This window comes from Corvus cornix, chromosome 3 (assembly GCF_000738735.6).
Source record: "Corvus cornix cornix isolate S_Up_H32 chromosome 3, ASM73873v5, whole genome shotgun sequence".
NCBI lineage: Eukaryota > Metazoa > Chordata > Aves > Passeriformes > Corvidae > Corvus > Corvus cornix.
Window position 1 is genome coordinate 71,233,051 of NC_047056.1, and position 26,666 is coordinate 71,259,716.

The 26,666-nt window shown below is 40.4% G+C and overlaps 1 protein-coding gene across 3 annotated transcripts; it reads left to right on the forward strand.

Moving 5' to 3' along the window:
- Positions 1-26,426, forward strand: BVES (blood vessel epicardial substance). 3 transcript variants are annotated; one of them, XM_039569375.1, is made up of 9 exons: positions 1-106; positions 4,759-4,992; positions 6,951-7,075; positions 12,804-12,991; positions 13,916-14,024; positions 16,009-16,176; positions 18,247-18,388; positions 23,485-23,588; positions 26,104-26,190. In XM_039569375.1, exons 2-8 carry the CDS (start codon positions 4,770-4,772, stop codon positions 23,550-23,552), a joined length of 1,023 nt encoding a protein of 340 aa, XP_039425309.1. In that variant the 5' UTR covers positions 1-106; positions 4,759-4,769; the 3' UTR covers positions 23,553-23,588; positions 26,104-26,190. The 3 variants fall into 3 exon arrangements, with proteins under 3 accessions (XP_039425309.1, XP_039425308.1, XP_039425310.1); XM_039569374.1 differs by lacking the exon at positions 23,485-23,588 and having other exon boundaries at positions 26,104-26,426; XM_039569376.1 differs by lacking the exons at positions 23,485-23,588; positions 26,104-26,190 and adding an exon at positions 21,784-22,389.
- Positions 26,427-26,666: the final 240 nt, after the last annotated feature.

Below are 26,666 nucleotides of genomic sequence, written 5' to 3' on the forward strand. Positions count from 1 at the left end.
TATTTTAGTCACAGCCGCGGCTCCGTGCCCGCCGCGGGACGCGGGGCCGGCAGCGACGAGCGGCAGCCCCGGGCCGTCGGGAAACTTTTCCGCGGGCGCGGGGCAGGTGAGGGGCGCTCCTCCCGTGCGCCGGTGGCACCGCGGATGGGGTGACGGCGGCGGGTGCCCGCATCCTCGGGTCCTGCAGCCCCGGGGCCCGGGGTCTCGCTCCACCGGCGGCGGCAGGAGGGGTGGGCGCCAGGCTCCGCCGTGGAGCTGCCCGGCCAGCGGGGAGAACGCGCGGTCCCGTCCCTGGTCTCTCGATCCCCTCGGTCGCTCTCCGTGTCAGGCTGCGGGCGCAGCAGGGACCGGGGTCTCCGCCTGTGCTCTGCCCGCGGGGAGGATGGACGGGTTATAGCTTTAAAAGTGACCCTTTGGGGGAAAAGGGACCAGTTGCTCGATTATTTTCAAATTTTTAAAATTATTTTCACGATTATTTTGCATAAATGGTGGGTTTGGTGTTCGCCCGTTGTGGGCTCAAAGGAAGCTTCGGAGCGCAGAGCGGGGCTGCGGGCGGGGGTTGCGGTTGTGCCCCTGGGCTCGGGCGCTCGGCGCATCCGTGAGCGCTGTAGGCAGAGGGGAGAGCGAGCGCCAAGGCGCTCACACCCTCGGGGCCGCTCAGCTCGGGAGAAGCGGGGCTGCTGTGCTGCGGCGGCGCAAGTTTTTATCACGGAGTGGATACTTTGTTGACTGTGCAGAATAACGTGTTGTTCAATTTTCTCTAGATTAAAGTGGCTAAAGAGAGTAACAAATTTCTGTAGTTACTGACGCATTTAATTGAATTGGACTTGCTGCAAGAGCGGATTGGAATACATCTTTTCTTACACCACTTTCCTATTAATTCCTACTTCATTGTAAAAGAGGAAATTGTAACTTAAACTGTAATTAACTCAGCTATACTACCTCTAGTAGTTTGTCTTTAGCTCGCAAAAGAATTATTGCCTAAATCCTCTATGCAGCTTCTGTGCTATAAGACCATAGAAAAGTTGTTAAAAGTTCTGCAGGTATAATTTAAAAAAAAGTTGAGTTGTTGTTGTTGATGTTTTTTTGTTTGTTTTTTGTTTTTTTAATTGCATTGACTGTAAAGTTATAGAAACATACTCAAGCAGAGACTTAATAAGCTCATTTGAATAATGTTGACCAGTAAAGCTGTGGGATATGAATAATCTCAATAGGTAATGCCTCGAGTGGGACATTCAGCACTGTCCCGTATCAGCTTGGCTGACCGGTTCTCATGCTTTACCATTTCTTGCTATGTCTGTCTTCTGTGAATGTTCTGTAGGTATCCATAAAATTCCCACATTTTTCAAAGTCATCTTTGTGACTGAATATTTGTGGACTAAACCTTTTGAAAATGCCTTTCAGAAGTTTGGTCTCTTGTACAAAGCTGTTGTTGAGTATAGCAAAATCCTAGAGCATGCTCATCTCATTTTTATTCCAATAATTTGTATTTTCTGACCTAAGACCACCATGTATTACCTTAACTTTCTATCAAGTTCATGCACAAAAAAAAAAAAAAAAAAAAGGCTTTTTTGTTCACCATACTAATTTCTGTTAGGTTCATTAATAAAGAGTCAGTGAGTTTTCCTGTTTTCCTTTTTTTTTAATATCCTCTTTTTCCCCTCCTGTTTGAATAACAAATCGGCTTGAGTTCTCAATCATCTGAATCTTCAAATTCTTAGTTTGGCAATTCTAAATCCATATGATGGATATATACTGGATATTAAAAAATGCTCTTTTAATGATTTGTCTTATGCTCCATAAAGCTTTCATTTCAGTGGATGCTATTTTACCCCACCTTCCCAAAATTATTTGACGGTGTTGGTTGATTTTTTAACTCCTTATATTAATACATGTCTTTGCATTGAAGACTTAAGTGTATGACTAAATAGTCATGTGCTATATTAATCCTTAGTAGACATAATTAAAGTTTTAAAGGCCTGAATCTGTACTTAAAAAATTAATTTTTGACTTTCAGAGGTCACAGGAGGTAAAAAATTATAATTGCTTGTTCATTTGTGGAACTGCAGCCTTTTTCCTCATTCTTCAATATTATTTACTGCAACAGTAGATGCTAGGACTAAAGAATTGATCCAAAAATTACAGGTTTTTGACATTTTGGTTGTTTGTCTTTCTGGTGTTACCTGTAGACAGACACTTTAGGTCACAGCTTGTAGCTCTGCCTGTCTGCCTTTTCTGTCGATCCTCAAGCGGTCTCCCTAGTTGAAATTCAGAGCCCATGTCAAAGTCTGTCCTTATGTCATTTTGCAGACAGCATCAATCTATTTCTGTCAGCTTTTAAATACCATCATGATGGAGAAGTTCTGGTTTCTGCTGTTTCCAGTATGTTAGGGGAGCTGTAATTATTGTTTGTGAGTAGTAAGTGAAGTATTCATATAAAGAGGTATTAATGTAAAGACTTTGAGGTAGTAAAGACAAAGCTTATAAAAAACTGGAGGTGGGTAGATTTAGGTTCCTGGGTTCTAATTTAGGCAATCTAGTATGTAAGCCTGACCTTCAAAAGTGTTGAACATCCCCTTACAACTCTGGACGCATTAAATAGCTTGATCATCACTTGTTGGAGAAACTCCTTCCCGTTATTTTTCAGTTTATGGCTAGTGATTTTTTGCATCAGTGTCTGTGGAGAGGAAGGGGAGACTAGGCTGTGAGGAGAACGAGATGGTCAGGTGCTGTATATTTAATTTGGCTCATTGGGCTTCCAGTCTTCTAATATACGATGCTTTAGAGCCAAGTCTTAAGAGTAAGGTAGCCTCTATTCCCACAGAGGAGCAATACAAAATTTTGCTATTAAAATTCAAGCATTTGGAAGGCTGATTTGATTTATGATCAGATGCAGCTGAAGTTATTTCTTGAAGCCTGTTTTGATGTTGAGTTGAAGGACTTAGGATTGGTTCTATATCTGTATGTGAGTTTGATTGTCTGTACTTGTTTTATTGGCATTTTAAGTGGTGCTTTTACTGGCACATGACTGGGCAGTGAAAGGCTGAATATAGGTATGATGATTTTTTGGAAAAATATCTAGAGATCCTGCTGCTCCAGTGTAGGGAGTTTATATTGTTTGAAAACAACAGGAGCACCGTGATGAGATGTGTGTAAGATGAGCACAGACATAGTTATCCAGTTAGCAATTCCCTTCTGTTCATGAGTGTGTTAAAATGCCAGCCCTGCAGCCTCACACAGGGCCAGGCTTTGGCTCCCTGTGTGAGTGGCTTTGTCAGGACAGTGAAGCTGCTCTAATGACTCTCTTGATAAACTCATGAAAGAGCTGAAAGAAAGTAGGAGTGTATTTGGATAGACCTGATGTTTGGTAACAGTTAAGCGCAGAGTTTGACACACACCTACATTTAAATTAATCTTTGTGAATAATTAAGGTAGAAATGAAAAGAGGAAAGCGATCTTTTAAGGAATAGATGAATTGTGTATTTTGGTAAAGGATTAGATAATTTTTTTCCTTGAGAATCGTTTCAATCCAGATATGGATGCACTATGTCTGTGCTAGTGTTTGATCCTGTAGGATGCCTCTGCACATTCTGTGGCATACCTTAGCTGTGTCAGGCTCTGTGCATTTTAAGAGAGGGCTGAGGATTTGTTTCTTCCCACTGCTGTAAGAAGGGGTCTAAAACACTGATTAATTTTGAAAACTGTCCAGTTTGCTTACACCCTGTACACAGGTTGATTGGGAGAAAATAATAAAAGGAAGGGATGAAGCAACTGAAATTTACTTCACAGCCCAAGAAGCACTCTCAATTAACAGAGATGCTTCAGAGTATATTCAAGTCTGCAGGAAATAGAGTGCATTAACTGTGACTCAAAATTTTCTCCTGAGCAGATGAGTTACATGGCAGTTAGCAATGACACACATCAGGGATGTGCACTGTCTCTACAGAATTTAATTGAATGCAAATCCCACCACATTGTATGTTACGGAGCTTGCTTGCTCATTGATGATGTGCATATATTTCATTAACAAGACTCAAGCCCACCTCCCTCTAATTTCTACTGCTGTGGCAGTGAGAGACCATACATGCCTTGCTGGAAGCAGGGTTCTCCTGTGTTTGACAGCAGACATATCTAGGACCAGTTGTGTTCCTTCAGCTGGAATCTGCTCTGGGTTGAGAGATCTTCTGGAGAGCTTGTAACACTAACTCCATTTCTTAGAGAGACTAGCTTTTAATATTCAAAAGATAGTGTCTTGTAATCTTCCAGTTTCTCCCTGTAGATTGTTTTTAATAGTAATTTTTTTATTTTGTATTGGGATTTGCCCACAGATATATACCTTTTGCATCAATTAAATGGAAAAAAAATATGTTATATTTATTACTACAACAACAACAAAAAAATCCCATGTGTTAAGATTAGATTAGAAATAATATTTAGCTGTCTCATTTTCTCCAGCAGTTCCACACACAGACAACGGTATTGCAAGCTTGTTCAAACTGTGTGTAGATCAAGTGATTTCCCTAAAAGACTGGCAGCAGACTTAGCAGCCTCTTTGGTTTGGCAGCTATGATTTAGGTGAAAGAGATAGCAAAGCATTGCTGAACTATAGATCTAGTTTACCCTTTTAAAGCATTTTTTTTCCCCATTAATAATAATGGGAAATATATATTGGGAAGAGAGAAAATAGATGTAAAATCCATGTGTATGTCTACTATGTTTCGGTTTAATGCATAGTGAACTTTTTTCCTCTCCTTGCAGGAGTCTCCAAGATGAATACTACAGCAATGAGCCCACTCACTGTTACTCCACTAGGTTTTGGTCCAGACTTAAAAAATGCCACCCTTGATCCTCTCAATGAGACTGCATGTGAAAACTGGAAAGAGATTCATCATCTTGTTTTCCACGTGGCAAACATTTGTTTTGCAGTCGGACTGGTAATTCCAACTACTTTGAATCTTCATATGATTCTTCTGCGAGGCCTGCTCACCATAGGTAGGAGGATTATTCTGGAGAAAGAAATATGACAGAAATGTCTGGGTTTGACCATTATGGAGCTGGTCCCTGCACCTTATGGCAAAATTACCACCTCTATTGATGGCCGTTGTGCTCTGATGAAGCTGGTTTTGGTCTAAGACAGGATTTGTTTTGACCCTGACACACCTTTTCTAGAAAGATTATATAACCCTCTAGGCTCTTAAAACTTCCCAGAACTGTAACTTGCAATTTCAAACCTGTGAAGATGTCAGCTTGAAAACAAGTGGACATAATTTACGTCAGATGTAACTGGATGTTTGAAATTCACTTACCTCAAACCAGTTATGTCTGATCATTAAGACCTTTATTTTATATTTCAAGTAAGTACTGGGACTGTGTATTGGCGGGTGCTCTGCCTTAGTGTGTCTGAGGTAGGTGAGGTCTTCCTTGAGAAGCTTGCTGTGAGCCCATGTGTTCTTTTAGTGTGGGTTCAAACATGTGCACCAGCATTATTTTTGTTGCTGATTTGAAAGTGCAGCCTTTCGATAGGGAGTGTATTCTGTGTTCTGATATCAGTCATATTTCTCCTACCACTGTAGGAATCTTGTGACACCAGAATCTGACTTGAGAGGAAAACCTAAATTTGGCATGCCTGGGACTGAGCAAATGTGGTTCAATTTGTAACATTGCAGTCCCACAGCTATTTCAAAGCCTCTGTACCTTGTGTGGGACAAGATCCTTGTGATTGAAGAAGGAATAGTGAGTCATTGCAGTTTAAGAAAGATAAATCCAATCCAACAAGAGCATGCTTAAGTATTTTTAAGTGAGTGCTTCTTGGCATAACAGGATGGGTCAGTTTTATGATAGAAGTGTTTTGAATTTACAATGATCTTGCATTTTCTATTTTATAATTATTATAGGGTAACATCTTAAAACAGACTGCACTGGTGACCAAGGGTCTGAACATTGCAAGACCTTTTATCTTTGCTTTAAAAGCAAAAGGAGCGCTGCACTTGCTGAGCCTGCCACTTTGATCTGTAGATCTTGTAGTATTTAAAGCAGATATGGAATCAGAGTTTGCAAGCTGAGGTGGCAGCAGGAAGCAGGTTTACTTGGTAGGTAGAATGAGTAATGAGGCCTGGTTCCTAGGGACCTGTTCCCTTTGCTTTGACTCTGCCCCACCTCTGTGCTGCTCTGCAATATTGCTGCTCTTCAGTATTTCCAGACATCCTATCCTCCTGTGCCTTGCAGTCTAATTAATAAGCAGATCAAGAGTCACTATATTTTGATTCTTCTGATTCCATATATAAGTGCTGCCTTATCAGTTAGCAACCCAGACAGACTGGATAGTACTGAGTTCAATGTCATCTTCAGGGAGAAAGAGGGTAAGAACACTCATTTAGAACTGTCTCCTTTTTATCTTTGCATGAAACTTAAGGGAAAATATGTCTGTGACCTCTCCAGCCATCTCTGTTGGATGGTAGGCTCACAGTTATCTGGGAGAGACTCACTGATGCATAATCCATCACTTGATAAATATTGTCTTTGTAGGCTGAAAATGGAATCCCTAATCATACAGGATGTCTTATCTTTTAAAACAAGTGTCATTATTCAAAGTAAGGCAACTAAAAAAAGAGTAAGCATTTGGAAATTTTGTCTTTGACGTTACACAGGAGAATTCAGGTTCCCGATGTGACCCTGTTGCATCAGCAATTACAGTTTCTTTTAATTTTCAAAAACATCTGCATATGACTTTAGGAAGTTTTTATGCAACTCCTCTTTGCTAATTCATTGTGAACATTCATTTATAGGCCTTTTAAAATTAATTTTAATTAATGCAACACAAGAAAAAAATTCGTAGAATATATTGTTTTTCAGTGTAATTATACTCAGTGGACATATTCTTGATGGTTTTCTAGGAATGTTTATTGGTTGGTGGAATTTAACTTCCTATTTTTTTTTTTTTATTTTTACAGGATGCGCATTGTTCATCATTTGGGCTACACTCTATCGTTGTGCCTTGGACATAATGATCTGGAATTCTGTGTTTTTAGTTGTCAACCTTTTACATTTCATATACCTAGTGTATAAAAGAAGACCGGTACGTATAACAGCTAAATTTCACAAGCAGCCTAGTAAGATGCAAGAAAAGGAAGTTTTGCCCATGTTTGCTGGGCAAACCAATGGATTAGTACTTGTTTTCAGCAGGATACTTTTATGTTTGGCCCAAAATCACACTCTGGACACACTCTGGAAGTGTGCAAAAACTGGTACCAAAAACAAAAGAGAAAACAAAACCTAGCTGGAAATAAGCTCTTCACCGAGTTGACACAGCCTGTGCAAGAAAGCAGCTAAGAAATTAGATATGTCTTCCTTTCCTGGTGAGGCAGCATGAAGCTTGACTTCTGTCTTGCCTAGGAAGTAGCTTAAAACTAACTAGACTGATCTGTTACTAGACAATTGTAGATGTGTAGTAAATATTTCCAGTTCAAATTGCTCTTGAAGAGTCATCGTACTACTTAAAGGGTAACTTCCTCTCTAGTTAGTATCACTAATGCTATTTTTTCAGCCTATTCGATCCATTTATGTCACCATCAAGATGCAGCCTATGATGAAACTGCTTTGTGTTTCTGCTAGTGAGCCATGGCCATGCTGTCCAGCACACACACAAAGTAGCAGCTGTGATAACAGAGAGCCAGTGAGGCCAGATTCTACCTACTCTGTAGGCACCCACAACTAAATACCCCATGCAAGTACTATGGTCTCTAATAGGGGACGAACTCGTGTTGCAGTCTTTTTGCTCAACCAATGTAGCATGTTCTGCTTTCCTTCAACCCACCTACCAATTAAGCCTTTTAATAAATCTTGAGGTTTCTGATCTTCTGTCAGATGGGACAGGAAGCGGCCAACGAAGTCAGAAATTATTGCAAAATGCAAGAGTGCACAGCTGATAGAAACCCATTTCCCTAGGAAACCAAGCCTTAAAACTTATTTGTATTTTAAAAATGAGTTGTGGCATCCTTAAACATAGGTAATGGTCCTTGGGCGTGTACCCATCCAACCCTTTCCAAAAATCTAAATAAAAGGTTACTGGAGAGTGAAAAAAGCATCCTGGGAGGATGATGTGCTGGTTTGGGCTTGAGTAAAAAGACCAACCAAACAAAAAAACAAACAAAAAAATCACCTTGCAATGTGTAAATCAATACTGAATGAAAAAAGAAAAATATTCTTTTGTAATTGCAGTTGTCTACTAAAAGGTATGTTGTCATAGGTTGGGGTATTTTGTGCATTATGGAATAGGTTTCATCCTATTGAAGAGTCAGCTATTTTCATGAAATCCTCTAGTAAATTTGTTAGAATTATTTGTAGGAGTTAGGTTAAGTGGTAGAAGTGATTGAAGTACTCTGTAGGTGGATATAAAAAGAAGGAATTGTATAAGAACATGAAACTCAACTGATAAACTCAGTCACCAAAGTTGGTAAAAAATTGCTTCTAAGAGAGGAAGGCCTGGAGTGCCTACTTTAACTTTGCTTTCTCTTTCTGTAGCCCTTTCCCACTGGCAGTGTAACCACAGCAGAACTGAGGTGCTTGGCACTCCCATAAACTCTGCACTGCTCACGCTCTGGCAGGCAACAACAGCATATAAAAAGAGGCTAAAGGTTAAATTGCATCTGTCTACAAGAAGTTGATAAATTGAGTACATGTGTTAAAAAAGGAAGAGGCTCTATCTACAGCAGAGTTCCTCCAGTATGGAGCACAGATTCACCCAAAGGTTACCATCAACAGGGCTATGTGACCTGTGCAACTTAAAAAGCTTAGCCAAAAATTAGATCTGCTAGACTAGCCAGGTAGTGCTGGTTTTTTGTATATTAAGATTTAATTTCAGTAGTCTTCTTTCCATTAAGAAATTACAGTATTTATGAACATTGCATGGAAAATATTATGCTATTTAATTGCTGTAATACATAATAATTTCAGTAATTATTAAAAAATATATGAATCTTTGTTACAAACTAAGATCAACAAGCATACTCAAAGTGATGCCTGATAGTCATGTCTTTTTAGCTGTCTAACATGTTTATTATTAACCCAAAGGCTGTTTTAACTGTTTTTCCTAAAGGAAGATAAAGAAGAGGGGAAAAGAATTAAAACTCTTAGGAAATAATTTTTGAATGATATTTTCTCTCTGCAGCTATTGTATTGCCCATCTCAATCAGTTTTGGTCATTCTCACAAAAGATCTTTCCAAGGAAAGAAAGGAATGGCAGAATAATTACAAGTTAGTCGTATTACAAAATGAATAATTGATATGTTCAGTTGCTAAATATTTATTTTATTAAATGGAGGATGCAAAATCACAGTGAGTTTCTTTTCTGACCAGAAGATTATTTCTGTGGTTTTGATTCCTTGGAGCTTTACAAATTTTGCTTTTTTAGTCTGAGTGGAAGCTGAGCCTAATCAGTGTCTGATTTGGAGTTCTGGCAGCATCCCAGAATATTTCAACCCCTGCTGAACAAAACATTACACCTACCCATATGGCTTGTTTGGAATATGACCCACAAGCATGACTGGAGGAGCAGTCAGCTGTGCTTGGGAAGGGGGAATAGTCTGTTACAAGGGAGCCCATCTAAAACACAGCTCCAGTCTGCAATCTGATCGGTCTTTAAGAAAGTGGCTACACCTGCTTTCTCCTCACAGTATTACACACAAGAGGAAGATCATGAAACATGAACCATGTGCTGGTTAAGGGATTGGATTAACACTCCAGGGCCAAAACTTGCCCTCGTGTCTGTGTGCATGGTTTTGGGCTCAGAAGTCTTGGGAGCCACTTAAATTCCTTTTTCAGATGAAAATGTATTTCTTTAAGTTGCAGTGGTGATGTATTGAAAGAGGTGCAAATTAAATTGGTACAGCTGTTAAAAATGAAAGAGTTCCTGGAAAACATGTTGGTAAAACAAATAGTCATCTAGCTTTGTGGGTATATGGAATATGTTTTGAAATCAAACAGCTCAGGACAATCCTTAGCATAATACAATTTCTCTTGCAGGTTTCTTTTTAATCCTTGTTTTGTCTGTGTAGATGTCCTCTGAGGTATTAAAGATTGTGGCATAAGGAACATACAGGAAATTCTAAACCTGGATTCCATATGAATGTAGTTGCTGGTGGAATATATAACTAGTAATTGATTGTATGAAACCAGTGTAACTTTAGGTCAGGTGATGCACTGGACACAGTCAGTCCACGAGCCCTGATGTCGCACACCCACAAGAGCTGATGTCACATTTCTGATAGTCTTGGAATAATGTTGGTGACCGAGAGAAGTGCGTGAGGAATGGAGGAAGCAAATGCCACTCCTTTCCTCAAAAAGGGCAAGAAGGAGAACCCAGGGACCTGCAGCCTGGTCAGTCTCAACTTAATCTCTGAAAAGAAGGAATAGATAGTCCTGGAAACCACTTCTATGCACATGAAGCACAAGAAGGTAAACGGGAGTGATCAGCAAGGATTTACCAGGGGGAAGTCGTGCTTAGCCAGCCTGATAATAGATGGATGAGAAACTGATTGAATGGTTGCATCCAGAGGGTAATGGTCAAAGGTTCAGAGTCCTGATGGACATCAGTGACAAGTGATGTCCCTTTCAGGTCTGTATTGGAGCCAGTGCTACTTACTATCTTCATTTATGACATAGACAAAGGGATTGAGTACACCGTCAACAAGTTTACAGGTGACACCAAACTGAGTTGTTTGACACACCTGAAGGCTGGGATATCATCCAGAGGGATCTGGACAGGCTTAAGAAGTGGGCCAATGGAAATCTCATGAAATGTGACATGACCAAGTGCAAGGTGCTGCATCTGGGTTAGGGCAACCCCCAGTATCAACACAGGCTGAGGGATGGACACATTGAGAGCAGCCCTGCTGAGGAGGACTTGGGGGTGGATGAGAGGCTGGACTTGACCCAGAAATGTGCACTCAGAGCCACAGAAATCCAGCTGTATCCTGGGCTACATCCAAAGCAGTGTGGCCAGCAGGGTGAGGGAGGTGACTGCTCTGATGAGATCCCACTGGAGTGCTCTGGGATCCCAAGCACAGAGATAGAGCTGTGGGGAAAGGCTGGGAGAATTGTGGCCTTCCAGTACTTGAAGGGAGCCTACAAGAAGGATGGAGAGGGACATTTTACAAGGACATATAGTGACAGGACAAGGAGGAATGGCTTCAAACTGAGAGTAGGTTTAGATGAGATATTAGGAATAAATTCTTTACTGTGAGGGTGATGAGGCATTGGAACAGGTTGCCCATAGAAGCCGTAGATGCACAATCCCTAGAAGTATTCAAGGTCAGGTTGAAGCTCTGATGCTACCTGGTCTCATGGAAGGTGTCCCTGCCCAGGGCAGAGGGGCTGGAACCAGGTGATCTTTAAGGTCCTTTCTAACCCAAGCCATTCTGTGATAACCTGCTATGATGAAATGACTGACCCAATAGCTGAGAATGGTGACTGTCCTCTACCTTGATTTCAGTAGGGTTTTCAACACTGTCTCATGTAAAATCCTGATAGAGAATCTGTTAAAGTGTGGCCTGGATAAGGACCCAGTGAGATGGATTGAAATCTGGCTGAATGGCTGGGCTGAGTGTAGTAATCAGAGGTAAGAAGTCCAGCTGGAGGTATGTACTACACAGACACTAGTGTGTGGTGTGTAACCTCAGGGCCAGTGCTAGTCCCAGTGCTGTTTGACATCTTCATTCATGATCTGAGTGGTGGGGAAGATGTGTACCCTGATGACACAAAACTGTGAGGAGTGGATGATAGGCCAGAAGGTTGGAAACCATCTGGAGGGGCCTCAGCAGGCTGGAGAAATGGGCCAACAGGAACCTCATGGAGTTCAACAGAAAGTGTGGAGTACTACACCAGGGGAGGAATAATCCTGTGCATCAGCACATGCCACAGACTGACCAGCTGGAAACCAGCTTTGTAGAAAAGGACCTGCAGGTCCTGGGGGAAGAGTTGAACATGAGTCAGAAACTTGCCTCTCTCTCTTACTTTCTACCATTTTTTCTTTGCTGTTTTTCCTTATTCTCTGTTCTGTGTTTTATTTTATTTTATTCATTATCTGAAACTTATTGTTCTAATTTGTCTTCCTCATGGCAAATATGCAGGCTTTATTCAAGCTGCCTCTGCTTTCAGGAAGGCTGTAATATTGTCTTGTCCCCTGCTTCCTTCATTCAGGGAAGATTTCCAGGCTTGGGATTTCAGCCAACATCCTTTCTCTCATTGCTGCTGCCTGCATTTGGGTGGGCTCTTAGATGTGGGATGTTCAGCTGGCAATGTTTTTGGGGGTTTTTTTCCCTCCCTCATCACATGTGGTTTCAATATATTTGGTTTGTTTTTCAGGATTTGCTTTTCTGCTGCAAGTAAGCCAAGAAGCTCAGGGATGAGAGAGGCTCCCAGGAGAGCCTGAGAGATAGCCAGAGTGACATGTGCGTGTGGTGTGAAAGACAACCTCATTTTTTTTCTCTGTATAATTCTTGCCCAAGTTCTATTCACTATTGCATCAACAGAAATCTCAGAAGGCTCCTTGTGTGTGATTTAATGTGCCACTTGGATGGAACAGCATTCTAAAGCACCAGTATGCCAGCCTGGCTAATTTTAGATAAGGTTTTGGTCACCCTGTCATAGGCAGTGTTTGTGGATAGACATCACACATTTACCACTTCTTTCCTTGCTTAAGCATAATAAAGCCAAAGATGTTCCTCAAGCTAAAGCATGTGTGCAGTCTTACCTGTTTTTAACTAATTCATCTGTGTTTATTGATGTCTCTTGTTTTCCCAATCTAGATCAAGATAGAGAAGGAGCTTAGCAGCCTCTACAAGAGGATGTTTGAACCTCTCCATGTGCCCCCAGAGCTCTTCCAAAGACTAACTGGACAATTCTGCAACATTCAGACTTTAAAGACAGGTCAAGCCTATGCAGCAGAAGATAAAACATCAGTTGATGAGAGGCTAAGCATCCTGCTGAAGGGGAAGTAGGTTCTATAAAAGCTTGGGGACAGTCTTACGCTTTGTGTGATAGTTGAATAAATTAGAAAATCATTGAGGTTGTAATTGTTTGTAGCATGTTATGGTCTATAGTCAAATAGTCTATACTTATAGACTCTTTTGTGACACCATTTTCAGATGATGGTGATATCTTTTATTGGGAGCACATTGTGTATCCACTTGCATGTGCAGCTGCATGGATTTTAGTGGGAATTATACTTGTGTAATACCAAAGTCAGTGTCTTGCAAAAAAATGCAAGAGGTTTGTTTGGATCTTAGATATCTCAGTCATCTTCTCAGTCCATTCTCAGGTTTTAAGGTTAAAAGATGTGGTGCATGAGGGAAGGAAAAGTATCCCTCCGGTGGGCTTTAAAACAGCAGGCCTTTGGACTTGATTCATTGCACCTGTACATGCAAGTAGAGCGGGGCAGGTGCACTGCCCAGAGGCAGACAGAACCTGGGTGAGAATGGGTAAAATACATGCCCATGGCCAAGCTGTAATCTTGGAACTCATACTAAATTCTGGCCAAAATTTTAACCAGTTTCTGTTGGCAGCAACAGTGATGTCAGGCTTAATTGTTTTTTCACTCATTACCACAAAGCTACTTATCTAAGGGAAGCCTGACTCTGGTCTGGCTGTATAACACAACCTTTCTCATATTGAATAACAATGTTTTGTGGGTATGTGCCATGTTTGTTAATTCTCTATTTATCTGGCAGCCTGTTCTGCTTGGAATCAGTGGAGGTTTAGGCAGAAAACAGGGTAGCTCTGGGAGTGATATTCCAGAAGATGAACATATTTTTTCCTGTTACCGGCTGCTTTGTCATTGTCAATAGTCCTACCCAAATTTAGATTAAATTAATCAGCCTCCATGATTTTAAAACGTTGTTTCATACATCTTTATTTCCAGAATGAAGGTGTCTTATCGAGGGCATTTTCTGCACAATATTTACCCCTGTGCCTTTATAGATTCTCCTGAATTTCGATCAACACAGATGAACCGGGGTGAGAAATTCCAGGTACATTTTGTTTTAAATGTCACTGCATATGGGCTGGTGAGACCACAAAAAAAAATAGAGGATAAATTTGATTAACAGTGAACTATTAGACTTGCATAATTTCACTAGCCTTCTAGTACAGGTGTTTGAAAATGGACCATATCAAGAATAACTTTTAAAATTAAGTGCTGTGAAGCAGTATTATGATGGTGTGCACTAAGCAGTCTGGCTTTTGCTATTCTGTTCTCTTTCACTGTTTCCAAGTTTATTTTGTGTTAAGAAATTGTTCAGGACAAATAATTGAAGAGGCAGTTTTGATGGAAAATGTGATGATATGAACAGGTCTCATCGCCAGTTAAAAAAAAAAAAGTGGGGAAAATCATTATTGTAATAATGAAAGTCTAGAAGTTCAGGCACTAGTAATTAGAAATTGGTATTTATAAAGGTGTATTAATACCTCTGTCATTTTGCAATTTGTTAAAGAAACATAAGCTGAACATTATCTCAGAATAAAAATATTCATATGGGGAACAATAAGGGTATATGTCTCTGGCAGTGTAATTATGCTGGTATATTAAATATATTTTATTATAGTTTGGGGGGATGGAATACTGTTAGAGAAGGTTTTTTTCTCCATAGAAATGGCTATTTTGCTACCTCTTACGTGATGTTCTTTAGCTAGGTATGTGTAATGACCAGACTGACTGACTGATGCATCCACACTGATACCGTGGCAGAAGGGGAGGGAGGCAGAGCGGTGCAGATTCTAAAATCAGTGATTGATGTCATATGTTCCAGTCAAACATTAGGCTTAGTGCCAGGGGGAGAGACTTGTCCAGATGCATTCATTTTGCAGCAGTGAGGCCTCCCACAGCCTGGCTGCCCTCTTGGCACAGCCCCTTTCTCTTGGAAGCAACTGGATACGTATCAGTCCCTCTCAAGGGAAAAGGGTCATGCCTCAGCTTCTGCCTGCCTTAGAAGTTACTGTAATCTGGAGCAGTGTACATCCTTTACTCGTGGGTTCTGCTTGTTGCTGCCATGTAAATACCAACAGCCTTGCTGTTTCAAGAGCACACGGATTCAGTCTTAAGGACCCCATCTGCTGGCAGTGCTGGCGAATTCTTCCTCAGATTGTGGGTTTATATTACAGTCTTTGGAGTTAAAAATCCATGGATATATGACAGTTTTCCATTATTTCTAGGACCCAATAGGTTTTTAATTTTTTTTTTCAGGATATAATGTTATCTTGTAAAAGCAGAGAGCACCTGATTTTGATTTTTTCATAGATGCCTGACTTCCCCTTGCAAAACATGCCCCTGGGTATGACCAGTGTGGGTTTTGGTGTGTCATTGCCCTCTGCTGGCACAGGGGGATGAACCTGGCAGGTCCAGCCTCCCATGAGAGAGGGGGCAAGCTCCCCTGTAAATACCCATAACTGGGTTATCAATAACTGAGCAAACAGAGCCTTGGCTCAACTGCTACAAGGTAGTACTTGTGGGATCAGCAGGGCTGATGGTTATGAGAGGAAGATGGAAATATTTTTTTTTAATCACTAAAAACTTTTTGATTGAGACCCTTGGGTGACACCAGTTGTTCCTGTTTGGTGACAGTGATGTAAAATAAAACCAAGCTACATATAGGGCTATTGCAAGTACTGTTATCACTACAGGACTGCCTTCATATATAAATTTCCTCTTACATAAATGCCTTTACACTTTGGGAACTCATGAGAGATTTTTCCCGTGTTATTGTCCCCTAGGTTTTCTGAAAAACAAACTGGCTACACATATTACTTAAAAACACAATGATAAAAAATAGCTGAGAATTTTTACATTTGTAAATATCACATTCATAACAAAGGGATACCAAAAAGCTTGATGGCTTTAAGAGTTATTTTAATTGGAGGCAAAAATAAAATGGTATCACTTATTTAAAAGCATGTTTAAATGTGCTCATCTTAAAACATTTTCAAATGTGCTAATTCTGAGCATGTAATTTTTTTCAGGTCACTATTATTGCAGATGATAACTGCAAGTTCCTGTGCTGGTCCAGGGAAAGGCTGACTTACTTTCTGGAGTCTGAGCCATTTCTTTATGAGATCTTTAAGTACCTTATTGGCAAAGATATTACAAATAAACTTTATTCATTGAATGACCCAACCTTAAATGACAAGGTAAGCAGCTTAAGTTTTGTTTGGGAATTTTCCTCCCACACACAAATGTGTTTTTACTTCAATTTTAAATGCTCTTAAAGTACCTTATTTTAACCTGCTGCCACCAGCTGCTGTATGCACACTCATGGCCTTTGAGTGCCAAGGTGTGAGTCAGTGCCACATTTCTGCCATAGCAATATTGGTTAAAGTTAACACAGTAATGTACAAGAAAGCTGAGTAACTGAGATTCAGAAGGGATCAGCTTGTGGAAATATTTCTAGCTAGCTATTAGACATGATGGCCAGTAGCTAAAAAGATGCTTCTCCCTGGGTATCCTTTCTCACTAACAAATGAGTGCCTTTGTAAAAAGAAGCTTCAGAGTTTTTTTCTTAAAAATTTTTCTTACCAGGGGCAAACAATTATGTCATACTGATTACTAGTAAGAATAATTTCAACATGTTTTTGAGGGTTGCAAATGCAAGAAAAAAAGTAATCATTATGTTGATATGATGCAGTTAGTGGAAGGAATCATGAAATACATGTAATTTTATTTATTTGTATTTTATATGTAAACCATTAAGTGGTCTAACTCATTCTTTGCCTGTAGAGGGAGTGTGTTTTAGGTGTCCTGGTTAAGTGGTTTGGTGTACTCATGGATATATGAACCATCTTGGTTTACTTTCGTCTCCTTACTTATTCCTTATCATAACTTTGAAGAATTAAAAAATCCAACAAATTTTGCCCCTCCTTTGACTTAACATCTGCACACTTTAGCTTCACTGAGTCTTTGTTTTTAGTTGCAATAGTCACATAAATTTAAGATTATTGTAGCTGGTTGATTATAGTAAGTTTTGAAAATGTATGTTGTAAAAACTGAGTGAGCATTTGGGAAATTTGTAGTATCTTTTTATTCTTCCTAAAATAAAAATCCTGTTGCACGAGCTCTTCCTACATAACTTAGGATGAGAACTGTCAAAGAAATTCTTAATTTTCCCATTTCCAGCACTCTATGTTCATGTCACCTCTCACAAGCTTCACTGTCAAATATAAATATTATTGGTGTCTTTAATGCCTTTTAACTGGTGTCAATCTCATCATAAAATGTCGTGGTTGACTTCTGTACATAGGGGACAATGGAAATAAACTGAGTATTGATTATCCATATTTGAGATGGTAGTAAGAAGGTAAAACTATCAAATAATTATTTGTTGGAAAACAGAAAAGTACGAATTTATTTTGTAAGAAAGCTTGTGATTTTTCTCCTACCTAAGGAGACTTTCACTAGTGTTGAGCAAATAGTCATTCCTTTCGGCATGAAATAGGATTCTAGTTCCTGACTTTTAAAATTCAGTAAAGTGGAGTTATCCATTATAGTCTTGTCATTGATTGCCACCTTTCACATATACCTAAAATAGCATTCTGACTTGCAGTAATACCTAACGAGGTACAATGTATGGCTTCGTATAAATGTTATAGTACAAAGGCTTCTCAGGAAGGCTACTCAAAGCAAAATGGAAGCTCCTCAGACCATTTGACAGGCAGAGGATAATGCTCACCTGATGCATTTAGTCTGCAGTAGAACTGAGAGCCAAATGGTCATCTACTGGGAAGGAATGACATTCACCACTTTTCTAATATGATGAAATAAAAAGCCAGGAAAATGAACATGTTTCTGTTAAGGTATAAATTGCCTCTATATATAGCATGCTGTTTTGTTTAGCAAGGAGGACCACGTTCATCATAAAGACTACATGTAATTGCAGAGCATCGTACTTAAATAATGAATTACCAGATAATAAACCCCAAGCTTTCTGTAAGAAAATACATGAAAATTTCAGTATGAAAGCAAATTGAAATTGAATAATTAATGTGCAGTTTCATACTTGTCAATGTTCCAATTCCAGTATATTACTGGCATTTTCTATTGTCATTTAAATTCATTTACACTGCATAGAATCTTCTCCTATAACAATTTTCTTGTATAATTGCAGCTGAGACCAGAGCATCTATTACAAGGGAAATAGTAACTTTCCATTTTTATTTTAATTTGCTTGATATCTTTTTAAAAACAATAATTGTTTTCTTTGTTAGGCTTCAAAGAAGATTGATCGACAGCCCAGCCTTTGCTCCCAGCTCTCTGTGATGCAGATGAGGAACAGTATGGCCAGTACCAGTGACAGCGAGGATGGCTTGCAGATGTTCCTTCGTGGGACTTCCTCTGCATCCTCTCTTCGTGAGTGCTCAGAATAGTTGGTGCCAGTTTTGAACACGGCTTGGGTTGACCATTAGAGACTACTGCAGAACTCCTGTTGCCCTCTGTGGGCTCCCTCCTCTGTGGGAGCAGACTGTAGCTTTTTGGGTGCTGCTGTACATCAGCTAAATGAAGGGACCTTACCACAGGGCAGTCATTAGCTGCATGAAGCTTTGTGTGCTAAATGAAGATACCTCATATACATATTGGAAAAAGAGCCCAACATGTGTGGCAATAATCTTTGGCATAATATTTATGTTTAGACATAATATGGAATGTTTATAGTAATGGGGCAAAACTGAATGTACAGTGCCGGTCACAGTAGTATGTCCTTTGGTCTGTGACTGGTGCTTGTAGAAATTAAAAACCCAAACAAAACATTTCCCCTCAGCAACCTGGTGTTCTACTTTTCCTCCTGAGACAGTTTGTATTAGCAGGGTCTGGAGAAATGTGGTATATGTCAAATATTTTGATGTCACCTGGAAAATCTCCAAATATCCTCACAGGCTCTCCTCTCCGGTGCTTTGTATGACAGAAGTAGTAGAGAAGAGATGAAGTGAGAGAAGAAACCACATCTGACCATTTTGCTTCTATTCTTGTAATTTATTACTTTATGGAAACATTCTAAATTATTCTTTCTAGGCTTTTGCTGTCAGCTGTTTTTAGTTCACCTGAATCTAAATGTCAACATTAGCCTGAATTCTGAAAGCAGCCTTTGAATAAAAAAGCCACAGAGGATGCTAAATTTTTTCATTTGGCACAAGCTGTTAGTTTAACAGCATTTAAAAGGATCATACAGGATTATTTATTTTGATTTTGGCAATGTTACTTTTTAGTGATTAAAAGTCAAATATATGAGGAAAAAATCACTACCAGTTATTTGTTATGGTAAAAATCTCTGCTAAGAAGAGGAAATGTTTTCAAATATTTGCATTTTTCTGTTTAATTATCTGTTTTTCTTTGTGTTCCTCACAGTTCTCATCCAGGAACACCTTCAGACTTGGAGGGCCTATCTGGTTTTACTCCTTAACATTGGTGTAGTCTGCATGTCCAGATAGATAGAAGCAAAGGCCCTGCTAGTGCCTCCCCCTACTAGAACATCAAGGGTGACACCTGGGATATAGTTTGATGAAAAATCCAGTATTGTTTTCTTTTTCTCCTCCATTCCCTGCAAGGACATTCAGAATCACAGTACAGTTGAGGCAGTAAAGGACCTCTGAAAATCATCAGGTCCAAGCTCATGTCCAAAGCAAGATCAGCTACAGCAGGGCTATGTCCAGTCAAGCTTTGAATATTTCCAAGCTGGAAGATTTCACAGCCTCCCTGGGCAACATGCTCCAGGGACTTACCACCCTCACGGCGAAAAAATTTCCCTTATTGCAACTCATGCTTGCTTTCCTTCTTTCTTTAGTGCGTGCCTCTGAGAAGAGTCTGGCTCTCTCTTCTGTGTTGCCTTCTATTAGGTAGCAAAAGACAAGAGTCACATCCCCTGGGAGTCTTCTGTTCCTGAGACTGAACACACCCAGCTCTTGCAGCCTTTCCCTCACTGCTCCAGCCTCTGCCCATCTTGGTTGCACTCCTCTGCTCTCACTCCAGTATGTCCATGTCTTTCTTGTACAGGGAGGCACAAAACTGGACACAGCACTCCAGATCCTGCCTCACAAATGCCACATGGAGGGGGTTAATCCCTTTCATTGACCTGCTGGCTATGCTCTTGCTTATATGGCTCAATATATGCTGCTAATGTGGCCCAGTGTATGAATGGCATTCTTCACTGCAGGGGCAGTCTGCTGACTCACATTCCATCTGTGTCCACCAGGACTCCCAGGTCTGTTTCTGCAGCGCTGCTTTCCAAGCAGCTGGGGCCTAGGCTGTAATGCTGTGTAGGTGTGTCATGTCCCAGGTGCAGGGATTTGCCTTTCATGAACTTCTCCTTTCTGTCAGTTCTTTTCTCTTGTTTCCAATGGCCTGTCCAGACTCACTGCCCTACCCTGTCAGCAGTTTCCCTCACTACCTGGCTCTTGTTTGTGAACTTGGCTGGACTGCATTCCATCCCATCAACCAGGTCATTCATATCTTGAATATTATAGGCCTTGGCATTGGCCCTTGAGGACACTGCTGGTAACAAACTACCTGACAGCTGGATTTTGTACTGCTGTTCACCACCCTGTGAACTTGGCAGTACAGCAGATTTTCCACCTAAGCTGTAGTCCATCTATCCACTCTGTTTTTTACCCATTTTTCTGGAAGGATTCAGTGGCAGCCTGTGGAGGGCTGTGCTACCGTCCTGGTAAACAACATCCACTGTACTCCATTCATCCACAGAGCCCATGATCTCACCACCAAAGGTGGAAGGTGGTCAGATGCAATCAGCATCCGTGATGGCTTTCCCAGCCACCCTCCCATCCCCCGTGTGCTTGGACATGGCTTCCAGGAAGACTGGCTCCATAATCTTTCTGGGAAATGAATTTAGACTGATAGGTCAGTAGTTACCTGGGTGTTCCATCTTGCCTTTCATTAAAATGGCTGTCATGTTGGCATTTTCATTTATCTCCCCTGACTGCAGTCATCTTTCCAAGCTGATAGAGAGGGGCCTTGTGATTTTATCAGCCAATGCTTGGCACCCTTGGATGCAACCCATGTGGTTCCACAATCTTGTGTTCATCCTGTCAACTTAGTTGTTCCTAACTCAGTCCAGTTTTCCTGTCAGTCAAGCATCACTCAGTCTCTAGCAGTGGATGCAGAGCCCTAGCAGGCCTCAGGACAAACCTCTAAAGCAAAAAAAAACCCCAAAACAAAAAAGTTATATACTATCTCAGACTTTTTCATGTCCCTGTGTCCTGTGCTGTGTCCTGAGCTGTGGTCTTGCAGTTTCCCTGGTCTTTCTTTTGTTGCTGATTTATTTGTAGATGCCTTTCTTGTTGCCCTTCACTAGATCCAGGTCTAGCTGAGCTTTGGCTTCCCTCATTTCATCATCACATGCTTGGGACATGGTTCTGTATTTCTTCCAAGGAGCTCATCCCCACTTACACTGTGTGTGTGTGTTTGAGATCTCTCAGAACTTTCCTGTTCATCTATGCCAGCCTTTTGCTGTGCTTGCTCAACTTTCTGTACACTGGAATGGACTGTCCTTGTGTTTTGAGGAAGGTGCCCTCGAAGATCAACCATCTGTCCTTGGGTCCCTTTGCAGCCCACGTCCTATAGGTTCCTGCCAAGTAAAACCCTGAGCAAGCCACAGTCCCCTGTCCTGTAAGGTTGTAATTCCACTATTTGTCTTGCACACTGGTCAGTATCTTAAACTCCACCAGTTCCTGGATGCTGCAGCCAAGATTACCAGCAGCCTTCAGCTCCCTGATGAGTTCTTCCTTGTTCATCAGTGACAGGTCCAGCAGAGCGCCTTCCCTAGTTGACTCATCGATCACTTGTGTGAAGAAATGGTCTGCTACGTTCCAGAAATCTCCTGGACTGCCTGCTCCCAGCCCTGTTGCCTTTCCAAATACTGGGGTGGTTAAAATTCCCCACGACTACCAAGGCCTGTGATCCAGTTGTTGAAAGAAGGCTTCCTTCTACTTGGTCTTCTTGAATCTGCTCTTCCTGTAGCAGATTCCTGCCATGAAGTCTCCTGTGTTGGTCTGTTCTCTGATCTTTACCTTTAAACTCTCAAGTGGCTTTTTACCTGTTCCATGCACAACAAAGTTCCATGAAATTGAAGCCACTCCTTTGCATAGAGAGCCTTTGGTTGAATTTGCACGCTCAGATAGAAATTGTAAAACAAATGTGTTTGTGTGATTAGTTAGAATTAAAATGTCTCTTCCAGGCTTAACAGCAAAACTCTTACACGAGTATTTCAGCTTTGGGAGAAAGTAATTGAAGCACATGACAAGTTCAGTTGTAATTATGTAAATTCCCAAGATGCATTTGTGCTTAGCACATTCTTGATAAATACACTTCGCTCTGTTGTACTTTTCCTTGGTTTGTGTACCTTTTTTTGGTATACAGGGTGTGCTTTCCCCAAGAGAGAGGAGTTTATGTGTCTTTTATGTTCTGAAATTCCTTGGCCCAGCTGAGGCAGCAGCCTCCCAGGTCCAATACTTTCCCTTACTTTTGGGGAGACAGAGGGATTGCCCCTACACCAGTGCAACATACGCTTGGGAAATATTTTTATTTATTTCTTCTTTGCATTTTGATTGTGAAATTTCTGACTTCTGTAAAAGGTTTGTTTATCTCCTTGTACTGTAATCCTTCATTCTTTGTTTTTGCCAAGATAGCTTGTTAGTTATTCCTGGGTACTGTCATTGTCAATGATGGGTTGCTACCAAGGTGAGCTCTGCTTAAAGATTTGTATTCAGTGTGGATCGTGGCCATGTATGCACTTCTTTTCAGATCACAGGGAAAACTGAACAAAAAAATCTGCCATTTACATTGCCACTGCTGTGTTTTCAAAAATCTCCTGGGTGCTCTCAGTACAACGGTTGGGGTATTTTTTTGTCTGTTTTTTAAGATTTAGTATAAGGCACATGCTGAGGCTTACAGTCCCAGTGCTATTCCCTGGACCCTCCTTCTACAGTCATACGTTTGTTTATTTAGAACAAGCAAACACAATCCAAAATCCTCAGAAGATTTTGTGAGAAACATATGGAAATGAAAAACTTACTTTTTTTTTGTTTAGTTAGAATAAAAAATGAGTGAAAGGAACTTATCTGTACAGGAACTCTATGGGAATACTGTCTTGTCAGTGCTAGGCTATTGCTGTGTGGACAGAAGCCTCCTGTTACAAATGTAATATTTGACTACTACAATATAAATAAGTTTTCTTCTATTTTCCACATTTTTTGAAAAAATGAGCATTTGTATTTTTGTATAATCACAGCTTTTGAAATTATGCTTTTATCAGTGCTATAAACAATAAGCTTTGGCTCTTTTTCTCAAGAAATTAATACTAAGCCTTTTTCAAAGTGTTTAGTAATAAAAGAGTTACAATTACTAATTAGTAGATCCCAAACTACAATTACTAACAAAAGTATGTTTTGAATTTAATTAACTAAGAAACCCAACTAACTGTTTGCTTTTATATTAAGGAAATAACCAACAAGAGTTCTATAATGCTTACGGAGTGAGTCGTTTGCAGCATGATGTTTTCTGTTGATAACATCACATTAACTCAGCAGGCATCCTCAAAAAGGTACTAAAGTGGGGTTTGTTTATCATGTGACACTTGTGCTTGACATCCATGGTCCATCTATATGTAATTCATGAGTAAGTGAAATAGATGTATCTCTTTTTCCAAAATTTGAATTAAGTAAAAGTAGTTCAAGCCTAGTTTCACCCGACTTTCAGTCCTTTAAATAGTATTTTGGTATTAGTTTCTATTCTGTGATTCTATTGCTTGACAGCCATTCACATATTTACTAGAGATACAGTCTCTTTTTCTGTGGTGCTTGTTTAAGATAGCTCAGACTTTCTGGTCTATGTATCTGTATTTGTTAACTTCTAAGCTGAGCAGGAGTGTAGAAAGGTTTTGGTTTGGTAATGCTTTGAGTGGTATAATCAAGTTATGTTCTCCCAGTCTGTGACTCATAAAAGCAGGATTTGGTTTCACAGGAATTTTAATATGTATTTTGGTTTAGGCCCTCAAGAAAGGGCAACAAAACGTAGTGAAAGGAAGGTCTGACTCAGTCACCTGAACATCCATCCAGCATTGGATAGTGGCATCAGTAGACAAAATTTGTATTTGGGGCAAATAAGAGCATGTCTTTGAAACAAGCAGGCTGAGAGAATTAGACCTTATATTGGATCCTGTTGTACAAATTCATGGCTGCTTACTTCTGTTTTCTGGAGAGAGTTAAGTACTTTTAAACAGAAGAAAACTATTTTAAAAATAGCAATAAATTACACTGAAACACAAACCCCTTAAAAAAATAAGCTGGAACTGTAATTCAGCATTTTCAGGCACCCTTTCACCTTTGGTCTCCCAGCAAAGTCAATTTTATATCCAAATGTACCCACAGACTTTGGATGGGGCACGCTAGCCAGTTAATTGATTTAGTTATCCTTTGTTTAGGCCATAAAACACACCTGTGGGAAAGAAATGTTTAACAATTTTGGTATCTAAAAATGTGTTTGAGTAACCCTGTATCATGGCAGTTTAAGTTGTTTTTGAATGTCAGAAGAAAATACTAATACATTTTTAACATAAAAAGTTCTAAAATGCCAATTCCAAACTGTCTTTGTGAATGTGACTTAAAAATGCAGTATTATCATAAGTTGCTGGTGTTGCCTGCAACTGTATTTTGTTCTGTGTGTAACACATACAGTGCAAATGAGTCTTTCCTCATAAGTGGGCTTCCTTAACACAGCATTTTACTGTATATCTGATAAACCTTTGTAAAAATAGGAGTGTGTTACGGCTATCAGTATTTTTTTCAAGAATACTTTAATTTTTAGCTTGTATGCAAACAGTCTGTTAGCAAGACCTTTATCTCTTGCTGTTTTCTTCTCAAATGCCTGCTGTTTTCTTCTCAGAATCTTTCATAATCTTTTTGGTCATCATGTATTAGCTGAGGTTTACAACCTCATACTGTTGTGGTGGTCTAACTCTAGAAGAGGGTACTGAGAGAAAAACACCTCCACATGGAGATGCAATTTCAGACTGAACAATGGAAAATCGAACTGTTCAACTGATGTCAAAGCAGTTCTCTGGTCTGGCCCTCATGCTGAAAATTTAACTGCAATAGAGGTAGTTTGCAGTGGTAACTTGTACAAAAACTCCATTTAATGTCTTGCCGGTAATAGCTGTGGCGTGAGCTCTGCTCTGGCAGACAAGTTGCTGCTTTTCTAAAAGGCAGTTTTGTTGCAGTGAAATCACTGTCAGTCAAAAGTTATGTGGCCTTTGCCTGTAAATCTTGTTTTCTCAGTGGTTGTTTATCTTGTATAAGTTTTACATTATCATACTGTGTAAAACTTATGAAGATGTGTCAGAGAAGGTTTAGGTTGGATATTGGGATAAGGTTCTTCACCCAGAGGGTGGCTGGGCACTGGCACAGGCTCCCCAGGGAAGTGGTCACAGCACCAAGCCTGGCAGAGTTCAAGAGCGTTGTGTCTAAGTGTTTGGACAATGCTCTCAGGCACATGGTGTGACTCTTGGCGTGTCCTGTGCAGGGCCAGTAGCTGGACTTGATCCTGATGAGTCCCTTCCAACTCAGCATATTCTATGCCTTTCTGCTTTAAAGGCAGTTGTGGCTTTGATCATGTGCCCACCTGAGGTTTCCTCAGTGCACTGAGAAACTTTCCCCACAGCCAGGCAAGTGTGCAGATGTACATACCTTCGTACTTGGGGCAGCCATTCATGTTGCTGTAATTGAATGGAGATGCGTCTGTGGGTGAGTGTAATGGTGAGAAAATGACCTCCAGGGAACAAGCAGTGGGCACCTTGTACAGTCAGGGTTTGCACTGAACTTAGGGAGAATGCTGTGTCTGTGGTTAGCAACAGGCACTGCTGGTTCATAGCAGCTTGGCTGTCCCGTGTCTAGAATTTCCTGGTGCCCGTGGCCAGATAACAAATAAACCTTCACTTAGAAAATCCTCTCATGAAGAAACTAGGGCAGGATCACCAGATTGTGTCCACTTTGTCACAAACAGGTGTATGTAGCAGGTGTATGCTGTTGAATTAACTGGTAGTTTCTTTGTAACTGTGACAGGCCCAGGCCGGACATCTCCGTACCTGAGGACTTCGGCAAAGATGAAGCCGATAGAAGAAAGCGTTGAAGATGATGTCTTTGAAGCACCGTCTGCTGATAAGCTTGAACTCCAGCGGCTGCCTTAAACAGTTGTGTCCTCAGGTGTATCAGAGCTTGCACAAAGCTCCAGAGCAAAAGGAAGGAGTTGAATTTGGGAGCAATCCGAAAGCTACACCCACCTCTCCATGTTTGAATTTACTGCAGCATATGCCAGTGGCTTCTAGATGGAAATGTCATGTTTTATTTTACTTCTAAATAAAATAAATAAAAACTTGTGTGGGTTTTTTGTTGCTTTTTTGGTTGCTTTATTTCTACTTTGCCTTTTGCCATTATAAATTTAGTATTATGTTGCTGACTAGCCTGAAATTTCTAGACTTACTTGGCGGAGAATATCTCCAGTTTAATTTACCTACGTTTCTTTGAAGTCTGTATCTTAGTGTTTTCAGTGGGAGATTTTGCAACTCTGTGTCCAAAGCCATGTTGCTGTTACCGACCATCATTGTTGTGACAGTCTCATGTGAAAA

What these genes read in the sequence shown, in the direction of transcription:
- BVES (XM_039569374.1), top strand. Translation starts at nt 4,770, where the DNA reads ATGAATACTACAGCAATGAGCCCACTCACTGTTACTCCACTAGGTTTT. An exon ending in TAGTGTATAAAAGAAGACCG is followed by an intron (nt 7,076 to 12,803) that starts GTACGTATAACA and finishes TTCCCAATCTAG; the next exon opens with ATCAAGATAGAGAAGGAGCT. An exon ending in ACCCAACCTTAAATGACAAG is followed by an intron (nt 16,177 to 18,246) that starts GTAAGCAGCTTA and finishes TTTCTTTGTTAG; the next exon opens with GCTTCAAAGAAGATTGATCG.